Source organism: Xenopus laevis, chromosome 6S, assembly GCF_017654675.1.
Source record: "Xenopus laevis strain J_2021 chromosome 6S, Xenopus_laevis_v10.1, whole genome shotgun sequence".
Taxonomy (NCBI): domain Eukaryota; kingdom Metazoa; phylum Chordata; class Amphibia; order Anura; family Pipidae; genus Xenopus; species Xenopus laevis.
Window position 1 is genome coordinate 102,085,391 of NC_054382.1, and position 17,910 is coordinate 102,103,300.

General features: G+C 36.2%; 1 protein-coding gene across 2 annotated transcripts in view; it reads right to left on the reverse strand.

Moving 5' to 3' along the window:
- The window catches only part of LOC108695307 (thymocyte selection-associated high mobility group box protein TOX), a 171,801-nt gene that overhangs the window by 72,032 nt on the left and 81,859 nt on the right, over nt 1-17,910 (reverse strand). The window contains exon 3 of one of the 2 annotated variants that reach the window (XM_018223744.2): nt 8,483-8,548. The exons of the other annotated variant lie outside the window; for it this stretch is intronic. Coding sequence (XP_018079233.1) covers nt 8,483-8,548 — 66 coding nt within the window. The remainder of the gene's footprint in view (nt 1-8,482; nt 8,549-17,910) is intronic. 2 annotated transcript variants of the gene reach the window in all.

A 17,910-nucleotide genomic window follows, 5' to 3' on the forward strand; every position in this document is an offset into this window, starting at 1 on the left:
TAAATATATTGATAATGGGTTGAGTGCAGAGGACTCTTGTAGTTGACTATATGTATTTTGTGGTCACACCCTCATTGCACCCCCGCCTAATGGTTTTAAAAACTAGTGGTGAGCACAACTTTCCCTTGTTTGTTATATAAATATATATATATATATATATATATATATATATATATATATATATATATATATATATATATATATTTTTTCTCATCCAATTTTCACTAATTTCAAGGGTTTTTTTTGGGGAAATTTCCGCTGAAAAATTCAGGGAATTGCACGAAACCCAACGCACATCAAAAAAAACCATTGGGACTTCTCCCATTGACTTATATACAACCTCGACAGGTCTGAATTGCCGGATTTTCAGATTCAGACTTTTCCATCCTCGGGGTTTAATAAATTCCGAAAAATTTGTGTTTTTTTAAAATTCTGATGTTATAATAAAAAAAAATCACGCAGTTTTTGTGATTTTTGCATTCGGAGTTTAGTAAATAACACCCTTAGTCTTTTCCCTACAATGAAAAAGGGGTGTATAAAGTTCTACATTGTTGAGCAAAAATGTGCCATTATTATACCACCTACTATTGTCCTTGCCATGTTGTCCCACACTGGGACCAGCATGCTACTGTACCTACATTTTGCACCGGGCCTCCCCCCCTACTTAGTTCCTACATAAATAGCAGTGTGAAACTTCGCACAGAGGCCTTTGAAGGAAACCAGCTGTCCTACAGAGAGCTTAATTTATAATGATGACGATATTAAATCCTTTACGTTTTCCAGCATAGGCAACAAATGTTCAGTACAGAAACCAAAGATTAGTTCACCAGCCTAGTATGTTACAAGATAGTTCAGCAGCTATGAAGAAGGAATTTAATAAGCACTCACACAAACCAATGGTAGCAAAGTGTGGTGCCAAACAGACCTTTGGGATAGTCTCAAGAAACATCATTAATTTTCACTCTGTGCTGTGTATTGTGGCACAATGCCAAGGCTTTCTGTAAAAATAATTTCAAGAGTAGTATTTTGTTATTTGCTTGCAGCAACTTCACAGAAACAGTAGTGAACCATATGTTGCTACTTAGCAATTTTCTAACTGAATCCCAGAACAAGATTTTCATCTAACCTTTTCAGTCTTGGAGAGGACAGCAGAAAAGCGAAACAGTGGGTATCTATTATAGAAATTGTTTAAAATATAGTCTGTGGAACAGGCCCTGCTACAAATATGTCATGCTTTATTAAAATGTATTGCAAATGTCAGTGTTTGCTGTATATAAAAGAGTGGGAACAAAGTGATCCACACACAGATATATACTGTATCTATATATATATATATATATATATATATGTGTGTGTGTGTGTATGTGTGTTACATTTACAGTACACACATGTACATACTGTAATTATTACTAAATACAGTATACATGAAGCAAATATAATACTCCATAGCACTGCACCAAACTGAAGGTACAACAACACTAAAACATAAACAATTTTTCATTGAGTGATTGTAACTGATCTCTTAACCAATATCAAGAGCAATATATTTCATATATGCTGCACCAGTAAGTAAAGTAAAATTCTTCATGTCTTCATATGTCCAGAGCAGTCTACTCATTGTCACTACATGCTGAGCCAAAGAAGTTATATAATGATACCCAGGGCCGGAACTAGGGGTAGGCAGATTAGGCACGTGCCTAGGGCGCAAAGCTGGGGGGGAGCCAGGCATGTACCTTCTCTGCCAGCTACCCCTAGTCCAGTCCCCTCTCTCCCCAACTGTCTATTCTCTCTCCTCATAAATTCGTGCATGCGCGCCCAGATGGAGCTGCGACCGCCCAGGTTGCCTAGGGCGCCTGGCCTGGCTATGATAATACCAGAAGTTACTAAACAACCAATTACTTGTTCACTATCACAAGATATCCAGAACATTAATAACATTCCAGTACCCCAAAGCTCCCACCAAAAGATAGTATTTACTCTTTGGGCATCACTGATATGCACAGAACTTGCCATGTTTTAAAGCAATATGAATGTACAAGTATTTATAATTTCAAATATAAACATACTTAGGTTAATACACATTCCATTCATCAAAATATTTCTAAAACATAATCTGATCCTTAAATTATGATCCCTAAATATATGGTTCAAAAGACTAAAAACTTTCCTCCCTTCCCCCTTGGCTTCGTCATCTATGCTCAGCAGAGACTTAGTGGGGCTCATTGATCAGCACTAGAGACATTTGCAATGTAATCAATCAGATGTTTGCCAGCTTTCTTTTAACTGCAACTGGCTGGAAAAAAAAAATCAATCATTTGGTGCTAAAGATTATTACCCAGATGTCAATTTCCCTGTTGTTAATGAAAAAAAAAGACAGAGTGGGTCTTATTTCCTGAGAGCCAGGAAAGAGTTAAGTCTACAAATGACTTTGAATCTCTATATTTTGTACCTACAACACAGCCCCTTCTTCCAAAATTCCAATATTATTGCATCAACATAGAAATCTGAGCCTGCCAAAGGGGTAAGCAAACAATTAACGTATGAGAAATTTTGGGTGTTTTGATGATGCTTTATAGGTGTAGGAAAACAGAGTGGAAAAAATAATCAAGAATCCCACCACATGCCATAGGCTCTGTATACCGAGGCCCTTATACATGAAAATATAGAATCAATAGATACCCATGTTGCATCTTGTTTCATAATTTGATGCTTTTATTTATGCTCCAGCTTCCACCTACCATCATCCCATATTTCCTACTACTGATGTGTTGTATAATTCTCCCACCTCTTTGATGATCGCCTATCTGCCTGCCTAAACCTATGATAACCACTGTACCTATAGTAACAGCTTTTCCTAAGCCTTTCTGTTTCTATGCACACTAATGATACATTTACATTTTTTTGCAATTCTGTTTTTCATTTCATTTTTGGACAGTAATGCCCATATTTATAGGTATTTTACCACTGAGAATATTGCCCAGTAACGGCAATGAAAAACCAAGTGTTTTGATCACACAAGGAACAAATTCATTTCTTAGAGGACAAGGTGTTTATTTCGAGTCTCACTGAAACAAAACATATTTGCGAATATGTTTATCTAGATAGCTATAAATAAGATAACAAGGTTATACCGTCTCTTCGAAAGTTAAACTAAAGCATTGCAAATGCAATTATAATGATTAACTATATCTTCAGAAACAATTCTCAAAAGTAACAGAGAAAATGTGCGATGTATGTATTTTGCATCCTTTATTTCAGATTATTTATAATAATTCTCTGAGAAGCAGCAGCTGCTTTATAATAGCAATCATTCCCTGAGTTTGTGTTTTCACTGTTTAAAGCAAATTCAATTAGCCTGTGCACTTCAGATCCCTTAAGGCGAAAAAAGAAGTTGATGCTAGGGCACTTTAATCTAATGGTTATATTAAAACTGGCAGAGTGGTATTTGGGATTTCTTTCTCGATTTAAAAAATAAACAAACTTAATAAACATTTTTTTTCTCCTTTTGTTTACACTCAACTTAAGAAATCTTCAAAGATATCTAAGACTGAAAAGTGTTTGTAACTAAATAAAGATGAATTTTGTAAAAGATGGCTTTGTTGTAGATCCACATCTGATGTTTTTCATAAAAGGGCCATATATAGTATATTGATGTTTAGTCTCACATTAAAAAATATATATATATATAAAATGTGGTTTCATGTTTTCATTTTAAAGTTTTTGTAGCTAAAACTCTTTGACAAAGGAGGGTTTATGCCACAAACCATAGATCTGTTTTTGACAAACTTTTAACGAAGCCTTTCTTTGATGTAGAATTGCCACAGGTATCTGTGCTTTGTAGACCTATGACTACCTCTATAAATACACTGGTGACTGTGTTCGACATCAATAAACACATTACTGCTGCATCTATGAACTGATATGAATACTGTAGAATGTCCAACAACACCAAACAATGGGTTTTCTTTGCAGCAGAAGTCCTGTTTTTAAATAGCAATGCGTTAGCTATCAGATATTGTTTCTGCACACATCTCTTGTCTAAACAAAATCCTACCAAGTCTATTATGTTCAATAAAAGCCTTAGTTCAGGTATGGGATATATTATGTGAAATACTTGGGACCTGGGACCTGGATAAGGGATATTTCTGTAATTAAAAAATATTTAAATATTAAATAAACCCAATTGGATTGTTTTTGGATTGTTGGCTTTAGATAGTTGACTTGTTTGACACCAATATGTATTCATGCAGCTTAGTTACCATCAAGTACAAGGTACTGTTTTATTAGTACAGAGAAAAAGGAAATCATTTTTGAATATGAGAATAATTTGTGTCAGTAGGACTCTATGGGAGATTACTGTAGGAGCCATTTGAACATAGATCCAAGAATATCAAAAAGGTAAAAATACAAATCCACCACAAAAATCACTTTAGCTAACCTTTAAGAAGAAGGATCTAGGAGTATACATAAACCGTATCCACAAATCTGATCCTAAACAAACTGAGCCCCCCAACCACTGCTCTAACAAACTTGTTCATTTTGATTCTCTCTTTTGCAGTTGCCTTATTTTTTTTTACCAGACACCTTTTTTTAGTGCTACCCCTCCCTTTTCCATTTTTTTCACAATTACATTTCTCTGTAGTAAGATTAGCTAGCACCATCTGTTCTCTCCAAGACTACAATTTTCAAACCGCACCAAAAATGAAATCAATGTAAGAGATATTGTATCAAAAAAATGCAGTGTGCAACATTTTTAATATTTAATAAACATTATAAAATGTTTATAACATTATAAAAATGTATAACATGGATAACATGTATAAAAATGTAAAACAATATTATAAATATGTTTTCTGTTCATATAGAAGTGACAGTTGGGAGACATCCCAGTAATGAATATGAATATTGTAATGCAGAAAGAAAGGTTAAATACTAGAAAATGGTATTTAAAATAGGAGATGGGGGAAGCTTATGTCTGCAAAGAAAATGCTATTGTCTTGAATAAAAATCAGATAGAAGAAAGCAGGGAGTACTAGTATAAAATATATAATAAAAGGAAATTAAAGTGAAAGTAAGAGGTAACAAAAACCATTAAACATGCACATTAACTATTACTCCCACAGAATTTTAGCCTCTCCCCTTTAATTCAAGAAATCCAACATAGATACAGTATCTGTTACTATAACTACTATAACTGTCACTACTACAAATTGCCCTCCGAATGCCAAGTGACACCAGCATCATAATAGTTCAGGCAACTGCAAAATAGTGTGTAATAAATTTAATTAATATAGGCAGCAAACTACTCAAGTGAGAGGATCACTCCTAATCTTTATGGAAATGAACTTCAAAAATTGAAGTTAGTACGGAATTGAATTAAATTGAAAACCTAATTATAACAATATCCATGTACTCTGGTCAGTTCATGGATTGTCCCTCTCTAAAAAAAACTGCTAATGCATCATATCTGCTAGTGTACGGTTTTAGCCAGAGCTCTCCATGACATGGTTTTCTTCTGATTGCTGGGTGCATAGTCCAAACAAACAGAACAATTGAGAGGCCACCTTAATCCATATACTCTATTTCTGGGTTAAAATTCTAAAGCTGATGTAAAACAGAGCAGATCCCCAACCAGAAATCTAAAATGCCATCTCATTGCTGGTCACTGACCCACAGCAACCAGAAAGCACATATCATATTACACACACAGCATTTGATTGTTCCTCTTAAATTGGAATACATTTCAACCTAGAACAGGGGTTCTGTGATGCTGTCATACCAGCATCACAAACTCCGAAAACTTTGGGGTATTGCATGAAACTCAGAGTACATCAAAAAATCATTGGGACTTCTTCCATTGACTTATATGCAACCTCGACAGGTCTGAGATGTTAGATTTTCTGATTCAGACTTTTCTATTCTCTAGGGTTTAATAAATTCTGAAAAATCAGTGATTTTAAAAGTCCAATTTTATTTTTAAAAAAATCAAAAAAATGTTGTGATATTTGCATTAGGAGTTTAGCAAATAACCCCTTAAGGCTTTTAAGTTGCGTAACTGATAAAAACTGCAACATACATACAGTACCAAAATCAGATAATACAGAAAATACTGGAACATATAAAAAAAACATATATTTATGTAGAAAACAAATAAAGAATTTAACTTTCAGGTCAGACCTTCTAATTTAAAGTCTAAAATATCCTTACAACATTTTCTTGCACAACTGATGAAATAGCATGTGCCCTTGATTTGCTGATGGTTTCAGAACAGTCACCACTAAAGAGCTATAAATCTTCTTCTGACTTAAAGTTTAGTAGGCAGCTAAAAATGTTTTAAAAAGTTACAGTACCACAAATACCAGTTCTTCATGAATGTCATCTTTTTGGCTTTAACGAATTATTGTTAAATGTGTAAATTTCTGTATCAGGGAACTGATGAGGGAACAATAGATTGTGCAACTGCTTGATTTTAGCAATTCAAAGGACTATAGAATTCTAACAGGTGCTCAGATTTGGCTGTCTAGTGTGGGGCAACAGATGTGCTCTAGAGTTCAGCAGGTTGGTAGAATTTGAAAAATGTAAACAAAAAATCACTCCCCACCCCATAATATACAATATAAAAACTGCACAAGACTCTGCCACACATTATGGCTAAAACTGTTTTTTAGAGATTAAGGCTACCCTGACTATATTATATATGTGCCATATTAAAGGCAGTTGTTGACTAGTGATGGGGCATTTGTGAAAAATTTGTGAAACTGCGCCGGTATCTCGTTTTTGATGCCGGTGTCCGGTTTTGGCGAAATTGCGCCGGCATCCATTTTTTTTGACGCCTGCAAATTTTTGTAGCAGTTTCGCGAATATACGCAGCGAATTTGCGCGCCTAATGAATAAATACGCCCATCACTATTGTTGGCATCTGGTTCAAGCAAATACAAAAACAGCAGAAATTCACAAACCCAGTGCAAATTTTACTCTTTAGTAGTAATTTATTACATTAGCTTTAGTTAGTTTTACTGTAGTAAATGGGCAAATGTTTTTAAAGGAAAACTATACCCCCAAAATGAATACTTAAGCAACAGATAGTTTATATCAAATTGAATGACATATTAGAGAATCTTACCAAACTGGAATATATATTTACATAAATATTGCCCTTTTACATCTCTTGCCTTGAACCACCATTTCGTGACTCTATCTGTGCTGCCTCAGAGATCACCTGGCCAGAAATACTACAACACTAACTGTAACAGGAAGAAGTGAGGAAGCAAAAGGCAGAACTCTGTCTGTTAATTGGCTCATGTGACCTTACATGTGGTTTGTATGTGTGCACAGTGAATCTTACGATCTCAGGGGGCGGCCCTTATTTTTTAAAATGGCAATTTTCTATTTATGATTACCCAATGGCACATACTACTAAAAAAGTATATTATTATGATAATGGTTCATTTACATGAAGCAGGGTTTTACATATGAGCTGTTTTACTCAGTATCTTTTAATAGAGACCTACATTGTTTGGGGGGTATAGTTTTCCTTTAAGGGTTATTATTTGTAAAATTTCACCTGTTTTGTACATTTGAGTAGAATAAGGAGCCCACCTTTTAAAGCTTTTGTTTTAGTATTCTAAAATGCAGACTGTACCTTTTCTTTAAAAGGTCACTATATCTTCTTTTTTATGTAATTATTTTTGTGTAATGGCAATATTAAAAGTTACATTTGCTTTGCAGTTTCTGGAGCTGGTTTACTAACCCTCTTATAGTAAGTAGCAATGACTAGTGATGGGCGAATTTGCACGAAATTCGCGAAACGCCGAAAAATTCGTGAAACGGCGCCGGCGCCCGTTTTTTTGACGCCGGTGGGCGTTTTTTCCGACGCTGGCGAAAAAAAATTTTGACGCCGGCGAATTTTCGCGTCCGTTTCGTGAATTTATTCGCTGGCGGCGAATCGCGCAAATTCGCCGCGAATTTGCGCCTGGCGAATAAATTCACCCATCACTAGCAATGACTTTAATTGTTCAGTATCTAGGCCCAGTGAGCCCAGTGAGTGTTTAATATTGTAGATCTCAGTAAGACACTGTTTGAGCACCAAAATGGCAACTTGTTTCTCATTTCTAATTAAAATATTTTGCAACACGTGCAGGTTAAAATAATTAACTTGTCTGCAACCACAAATCCAAATAAGCAGCACCTGTAAAGAGTTTATCCCTAAAGGTAAAAACAACTGTTTAGTGTGGCTCATGCTGTCAAAACAGCTGCTTGCTTGGAGGAGAGGAAAAAAGGTAGTATTTTTGCAGTCAATGCCAGCCATAGATTTTTATCAGCCCTTTCTCATTAAGTGGGAGAAAGGCTTAAATGCTTTGTTGATAAATTATGATAATTCTTGATTGCGGCAGTTATGGATAGTGGCACTCATTTGCAATGCAGCTCTTTGAATTTGTTTAATTACAATTTGAAACAAGGCATAGAAGATTAATTAACCCACCTGGCTTCCTGGCACATAGTCCTGGTTTGGCTCTGTCATGCTCATATACATGTTCTCTCCATCAAACTGCAAATAAAATAGCAGCAAACATTCAATAGTCATGAATGCTTTTTAACATCCATTGTCCAAACATTAATGATCTAAGCGGCAGTGGAGGTGGCAGGGTAAAAAAAAAAAGGAAGAAATTTCATAGGTTGTGTTGATGTAGTTATACTTCAATACTTACTGAACTAGCATGCCAGGGATTTGGGGTAATTAGTGCACTAGTAATTATGGCAAGCAAGTAATAAATGAATGGTTTCCTTTCATCCACAATCTGTTACAATACAAAATGGATCAGTGTGTGCACCATGTTTAGATAACGCTGCCGGGCCTAATGAAGTACTAAATAAATTGCACAGTTTCTCATGGGAGAAGGCAAATAGTAGATTAGTTACAAAATGCATAATGATGTATTCTAATGTCTTATCGTATTAAAACAATGTATTGCTTAATACTGATTTATAAATCAAAATAAATAGGAGTGTCACAGTAGATTATGGTGACGGCAGATTCAATTTATTTCGTTTGCTGCACCATCCAACCATAAAACAAGACTTGGCCTATTAATAATTTATTACAAAAAATAGCATGCATATTTAACTCAGTTGCTTCAACAGGTATTATTGTTAAACAAAAACATTCTGTTATGTACCTGGATATATAAGCATTCAAAATATGTATTTAAATTATTAAAACACCAAGAAGAATTATATTGCCAGTGTTTGGAGAATGCTAAATAACAGGTTTCTTAATACAAATATGGGGCCTGCTATCCAGTTTGCTTGGGACCTGGGGATTTCCAACTAAGGGATCTTTATGTAATTTGGATCAGTCTGCTAAACATCATTTAAACATTAAATAAACCCAGTAGTATTGTTTCCCCACCTATAAGGGTTAAGTATATATTTATTATGTGAATTGTCTCCCTCATGTATACTTTTATATATATTGTACTTTTATGCACTGTAAAGCGCTGCGGCTCCTTAACAGCGCTTTACAAATAAAGTTATACATACATACATACATACAAGTATAATTTTAGCTGCGATCAAATACAAGTTACTATTTTATTATTACAGATAAAAAAAGGAAAGCTGTTTTAAAATGTGTAATTATTTGATAAAATCAAATAGCTTTCCTATACTTTGGAGCTTTCTGGGTAATGGGTTAGGGGTCCTGATAACAGATCCTATTCCTGTAATTATGTGTATCCCCCTAAAAACAAAACCAGTAGATTTGTAGGTACACAGGTATCTACAAACCTTGCAGCCTGTATATGTCACTGATGTAACTCAGATTCAAATGTGGTTAAACTAAAATGTATATGAAATTACATTTTACTTACGCTGGCCACTATATATACAGTACGACATATAAATAAGAGAAAGGCCCAGAACGGGGCCGAAACATTGACTATAAATTTTCTTTTCTAAACTGCATTATGAAGTCCTAGAGTGCGTCAATCTTGGGGCACTACTACAATTTCTACAAAAAGAAATATATTGTGAGATTTAGATACATGGCCAAATTGCAGTAATCAAATCCATTGGGCTACTATGGAAGTTTATTTGTTACTGTTTGGACTAAATGATCATCAGTCAACCTGATCTTTGTTTTGAGGTGATCAAAAAGTGGCATAAGAAGAAATCACTTTATGTCCTACCATCCAGAGCCCTTATGGAAGATCACCTTTGGAGCACTCTGAATATACTGAAACTACCCCCCACCTGTCTCTGGACCTCCTGTTTCTACTGTAACACCTCAGTACCAACTGCTGGGTGGCTTGCTGAATAAAAATTCAGGAGCATGTAGGAATTTTTTCATGATTTGAGAGACAACTGTGATGGAATGATAGCCAAGCTAGAGCAGCTTCTCATAGAAAGATATTTCCAAATGTTGTCATCCATGCAGCAGTTATCAGTACTGGTGCCTATACTAGAACAGGTGACATTTGTACAAGCTTATAATACTTATGGACTTTTTGTGGTCTTGTATACTAGCACAAATCATGATGTTAGCAAATGAAATATACTGAGCCATGAGCCTTCAGTTGGGATTTCCACAACACCACTGGCCTTAAAAAGCACCTATGATCTCAATGAAGACCTGTTACTGTAAAACATTCAGCAGAATGGGTTTATCATAAGTGTTCTTTACTCATGGTAGGTAATATTACAGTGCCCATCATCCTCTACTGGAACATGGTGGGAGATACAATAACCGAATCTAGTAGATGCAACAACAAAAATAAATATATCAGGAACAGGTACCTAGAAGAATTCTAAACAAGGCAAGATTGGCAGAACATGGCTAGAAATTGATCTGAATCCAGGGAGAGTCTGGGCAAACTGAGAACAAAGGGGCAGATTTACTAAAGGGTGAAGTGACTAACGATGGCGACGATTCGCCAGCGTTACAATCTTTAGGCACTTTGTTGTTTAGGGCACAGGCATAACTTCGCTAGCGAATGTACGTTACTTCGCAAATTCACTAAGATGCGGATTTTACTGAATGTTACCTCTTTTCAGACTTGCTTTCGCCAGCTCAGACCAGGCGAAGTGCAATGGAGTACATAGATCTTCCTCATTCTTCTGTTACATCATATTTTTTAGTGGAAAAAGTCCAAAAAACGCTGGCGTATTTTCTGTTTTTCAGAGTGATAGCCTGCAAAAATCCTTAAATTTTTTTTTGGGTCACCGGGTTCCCCCATATATTTTCTAACATATGGAACATAAACTATACACTGGGCTCATGTGTAGGGCAATATAACAACTCTATTTTCTTTATTAAGGTTCCCTGGACTTGTGTAATGTAATGTATTTGCTGCAACATATATGTCCATTCAACATTCATACTTTGTCGTATGCAAATTAGCCTGAGCGAAGACCTCTAACGAAGTTGCGATAGGATTTGCTTGCATTGCTGAAGTAATGCTAGAGAAAATTCGTCAGCATTCGCATTTTAGTAAATTAGCGTTGTCTGAGCAAATTTTCACTTGGCGAAGTGTAGTGATGGGTGCAAAGCAGTCGCTGGCCCCAAAGTTGGAACTGGATTTTTCAATTTGATAACTAATGACTTCATCTTTTCATCTTTTTTTCATCTTCTATTTGATATATATATATATATATATATATATATATATATATATATATATATATATATATATATATATATATATATATATAAAACAAAGCTAGTGCACCTGTCACTATATGTTGATGCCTGGGTGCTGGTTATAAATAGTAATTAATAAGAAAAAAGGAACCGCACACACAGGTCTTTTTCTTAAAGACCTGTGTGTGCGGTTCCTTTTTTCTTATATATATATATATATATATATATATATACAGAACTTTTCTTGTTTAGAGGGATAGCTATATTTAAATTACTATGTTCTAGAAAATGTCCCCCTTTAATATATGCACCTTTTTATAATTCGAAATAATACAGGGCATTCAGATATCCCCCTCTAAAAAGGTATTTTTTTATCATTTAAAAATAGAACTACATAGAGGAAAAAATTTACAAACTTTCTCTTACAATTACTCTGCAGTGCCATCCAGACTCAACCTTTATTCACCAAAAATCCGCTTAGTTGTCTCAGTTGCATCCCCAGTGGATATCTGTCAAGTTTCTTTCCCACCTTTGTTCACAGAAACAAATCATGAATTTGCCAGAGAAGTTACAAACATGAAATAGGAACTCTGCACCCTTCAACATGCTTAGTGACTATTGTAATAGAAAGCCTGGGAAAACTTGACGAACCTTTGTGTTTTTCCATATACACCGCAGAAAAATTAAGAGCTGATACTAGAAGCAGTGACATCTTTATAGAAAATGGTTTGCCCTAGGTAGTGCTCTGATACTGACAGTGTTGATATAACTTATTTTAATGGGCCCATCTGCTTAACTATTACTTGCCACACCTGCCAGAAACCATCGGCAGAGCTCCTTTTCCCCTTTTCAACAGGAACAAAGATTAAGAAATGCCTGGTGCTGAATGGCTTGATAAAGATGGCGTTTGTTTGCCACTGTCTTACTTTAGCCGGATGCCTATAAAACACTGAATTATTTCTGATTAGAAGATTATTTCTTTTGTTGACATATGTAGGACTGCTATAATTAAGATAACATTAATGCATCTCCTTTGACAAAGCTTTGTAAGCAGTTATTTTGATTTCAGTATATTTGCTTGTCTTACCTTTTATTTAGCAATGACAGATGATTATAATGATAAAACAGCAAACATAAGAATTTCTAAGCAAAGCCGTGGCAGACACTACTTTTAATTTCTCACAGCCTCTGTTTGTTATTCTTAAAACTCTATTCTATTCTTAATCATAAAATATTCTTCTTACAATAGCATTGGTTCTAAAAAACTAGCTGGTGTCATGTAAAAAATGGAAAATACACACGCAAGGCCCTCCATATTTATATTGTATAGCAATAGATACATATAACAAATATGTTGGATATTTTGATCCTGGAGTAATTTAAATATATATTAATCCAAAATACCCATATACTACAGAGCTATGGACTAAATGTGTGCATTATATAGTCTATAACTTTATATAGTAGACTATAAATATTGCAGATTTTTGTGACACAGTTGCAAACTTTTATATAAATTGCCAATGAATTCTATTTGAAAAGTAATTACCAATTTAGCAATATATCATCGAATGTAAGTATGGGCAATTAATATTAGTTAGCACTTTTTCATTTTATATTAGTTATTATCAATGAATAAATTAATAATGCATTTATAATACACAAGTGCCATATAAATGTTTTTATTGAGTTTTAAAACCAAAACAAGTAGGAATTTAACAAAAATGCAAAGTTGTAAAATGAGGCATCTCCAAACTGGTTATGGAGACTCGAGATATAGAACAGGAATACAATAATGATAACAATTGGAGTGTCTTATTTACATTTTACCAGAGTGAAAGTAAAAATAAAAGTAAAGTAACAAAAACAAGTTCTAAATCTAACAACCTGACAACACTCAGTGAATATTAAGCACCAGTGATACAATAATTCTGTAAGGAATGTGAAGAAAATGGACAAATAGGTTTTAGCCACTACAGGAAAGACTATTTCTTGAGCCAGTCGAGGATTCGAAATTTTAAGTTAGAATCTGTTTGATCCCAAAATATTGACCAAGTTTCTGTAAATATACATATGTGAGTTGGATCTTCTGATTTAATCCTTACTGCTTCTTGCCAACAAAGATTATTTAGAAGAGACTGGATATCTGAAAGTGAGGGAGTACTTTCTGACAACCAATTTGAGAATAATAATTTCTTAGTAGCAGCTGTAAACAACATCACCAGGTTAAAATGAGAATTACTTATAACATTTAGATGTCTCTGTAAATCCTTATCTGGAGAGTTTATGTGGAGTAATGCCAATTTTGGGTTTAATTTAATATGAAGCTTGAACTTGTGGTTCAGATACTTCTCCAGAACTAGCCAAACTTTTTGCACCTTAGGGCAACTCCAAAGGTAGTGAAATAAATCTACATTTAATTGGGAGCATTTTGGACAGAAAGGCTGGGAACCCAAACCTATTGACTTTCTATACAATTTACCATATCCTAAGTGGATCAATTTAAAATGCTGAACTCTCCAATTTTCAGACACTAAGGGGCAGATTCACTAAGGGTCGAATTTCGAAGTTAAAAATACTTCGAAATTCGACCCTCGAATTGAAATCCTTCGACTTCGAATATCGAAGTCGAAGGATTTAGCGCTAAACGTTCGATCGAACGATCGAAGGATTTTTCGTTCAATCGAACGATTAAATCCTTCGAATCGAACGATTCGAAGGATTTTAATCAAACGATCGAATGAATATCCTTCGATCAAAAAAAGTTTAGCAAGCCTATGGGGACCTTCCCCATAGGCTAACATTGACTTCGGTAGGTTTTATCTGCCGAAGTAGGGGGTCGAAGTTTTTTTTAAAGGGAAAGTACTTCGACTATCGAATGGTCGAATAGTCGAACGATTTTTACTTCGAATCGTTCGAATCGTTCGATTTCGATCGAATTCGAACGAATTTAACCAATTCGATGGTCGAAGTACCCAAAAAATACTTCGAAATTCGACGTTTTTTTCATTCGAATCCTTCACTCGAAGTTAATGAATCTGCCCCTAAGTACTTATTATATTTACAAATGGAGAGTATAAGTTGAGTGGGAGTGATTTTGGATTGCATATAACCCGACCACTTTCCAGCTATTTTTTTAAGTGGATGATTTTTCTTATTATCTGGAACCCACAATGTTTGAGAGATGAGGTTAATGCTCATTAAATCAGGATTCTCAGTTAAATCATGTATTGACAAAGCTAGCCAATGTTTTTGAAAAGCAAATGTCTCTTTGTTTTGGACTCCTAATAAACCACTCTTAATAAACATATACTTGAAGTGGTCGTTGGGCTTCAGATTGTTTTGTCTCTTTAACTCAGGCCAGTTAAGTAAATTTCCATTAGTAGGATCTACCACATCTTTAATCAATAAAGGTAAGTTCTAACTCTTGCCGGCACAAGTGCCATGAATATCCTATATATTATATCCTTATAAACAGTGCTTAGTGATGAAATCTTTTGACACACTGAAACTTGTGTATTATAATAAATAATGTATCTAATGTTTTAAAATACGAGAATATTAAACGTCACCTTGGCTTAGTGCTTTATATGTTCATGCAATTCCTTGGAGACATATCATATCCTTATGTTTTACAATAGGGGGTAGTGCAATGGAGAATGAAAGCACTCATGGCAACTGTTCAGTTAAAGCAAGTTTTTACTGCATATCAGAAAATTCGGACATCTATGTGTTTCGATCCACTAGGGACTGTCATCAGCATTGAAACTCGTAGAATATGCTGATTTGCAGTAAAAACTTGCTTTAACTGAACAGTTGCTGTGAGTGCTTTCATTCTCCATTGGACTAAATTTTTTGGTTAGCACTTGGCTATCAGTACTGAGGAGAGGTGAGTGCCGGTTCCCAGCATTCATTTTCAGGCAGAAAGGGTAAGTACTTGGACCCGTAATAGGTCACTCTAGGATTTACAGCTAGTTAGGGCTATTTAGCAGAGCAGCACAGATTCCACCAAGGAGTGTTGAGTGGGACTAGAATCCTGGGTACTAATTGCCCAGAGTAGGAAGTAAGTCTCAGAGCTATGGTTTGGAGAGGCACTTGAAAATCTCCACATAGGGAAAAGACTTAAAGGACCAGTAACATCAAAATTTTTTTTTAAAAAAATTCGTTAGAAAACAACGAAAAAAAACACCAAGACAAATTAAAATTTCAAAATTGCAAAGCCTTTATTAAGAAATAACTTACTGAAACTCCACTTCCTGTCCTCTTCTGAAACGGCGATATGGCGACCATCCATAGTGCAGTGCTGGATTTGTCCTCCCTGGCTAGCTCCCATAGGCTACTGACAGCAGGAAGACGGTGCTGGAAAGCAGACGGCTGGATGAAGAGCTGAAGTGCCCAGTGTGTTCCCGGAACATCCTTGTGCAGAGCAGCGCGCCTCTGGGGAGATCTTGCACGGACTCAGCCTCCTACTAATCCAGCCCTGCAGCAGCAGGCAATTCTTAGCGAGTGCCCCAGGCGGGTGGCAGGGCACACAGACATCGCAGACATCCCCTCTGGGACGCATCTATCAGCACAGGAGCGTTACATCGCAGGAGCGTTACAAGCGGTGTGCGGCTGGTGCCGGGCCGGTGTCTGTGTGAGGCGCAAGAGTGAGCGCACACTGACAGCCTCTATCGCTCCGACTTGGAACCGGTACAATGCCAGCAGCCTCTCTCCAGAGCGGGACTAAGGAGGCTTCCGAGCAGCGGCGCGATGCAATCCGTGCATGAGAATGGCCGAATGCTGCTGCTGCCTGTCAAAAAAGCTTGTAACACCGCTTGTAACGCTCCTGCGATGTAACGCTCCTGTGCTGATAGATGCATCCCAGAGGGGATGTCTGCGATGTCTGTGTGCCCTGCCACCCGCCTGGGGCACTCGCTAAGAATTGCCTGCTGCTGCAGGGCTGGATTAGTAGGAGGCTGAGTCCGTGCAAGATCTCCCCAGAGGCGCGCTGCTCTGCACAAGGATGTTCCGGGAAAACACCGGGCACTTCAGCACTTCATCCAGCCGTCTGCTTTCCAGCACCGTCTTCCTGCTGTCAGTAGCCTATGGGAGCTAGCCAGGGAGGACAAATCCAGCACCGCACTATGGATGGTCGCCATATCGCCGTTTCAGAAGAGTACAGGAAGTGGAGTTTCAGTAAGTTATTTCTTAATAAAGGCTTTGCAATTTTGAAATTTTAATTTGTCTTGGTGTTTTTTTCGTTGTTTTCTAACGAATTTTTTTAAAAATTTTTTTGATGTTACTGGTCCTTTAAAACTGTGAGTACTGCTGTGTATACTGTGGATTCTCTTATACTGACCATTGATGCTGTGAGTATATGCCTATCCACTGCTGTTCTATCACCCAGCTTATCTCTAATTGAACTCCTATGTGAATTATGTTCTCTAATAACTAAATTCTATGATTAAGTTGCAAGAACCACTGGTGCCCAATTATTGTGCACTGCATACAGTTACAGTTGTACAACTCCATGCCTCCACCGGTGCCACTCATTTTACTATAGTCAGTGTAATGCTTCCTTAATATCAGGAAAAGGAGTAAAGTAGAAGGCCTTGCGGATGTCTCCTGCTACAGTAACAAAGCAGAAAAGCCGCATCTGTTCTGTTGCTAGGCCACTCTTAGATATGGATGTGCAAAACTATTTTTGTATATGGGCCTATGTATACAGTATGTAGATGAACTCTCAACAAAGTTCTAATTGCTGCTTTATTTTACAGAGCTGCCTATATGTGAACCATACTTTATATACTGAATATCTGGTCTATTTCAAGTGTAACGTTGCTGAGCTTTATGAGTTCAAGTGAACATCTGCAAAACATTTTTCCAAAGCTTACAAATCAATGTGGTGATATTTACTTTGCACATGCTAACAAATTCCTTGACATTCTCTTAACATAAAAAAATATGTAACATGAAATTAGCGTATTTCCTATTTTTATGAAATTTACACTAGGGGATATCTAACGTTGGAGGCCCCATGTAGGAATCTTTTCATTTTAACCCTATTTAGTCACAAAGTGAGCAGTATCTTGTAAAATATGAAAATCATACACAGTATCTGGGGGGGAGGGGGGTGTTGTCTAAGCAAAAGTCACCGTTACCATGACAAAATAACAGTGATACATCATGAAAATGTCAACACCCCTCTTATCTGCTTTCTACATTCTGATTCGTAGGGCATGATGTCAAGGATCATATGAATAAAAATTGTAAGTGGCATATTAGCTTGC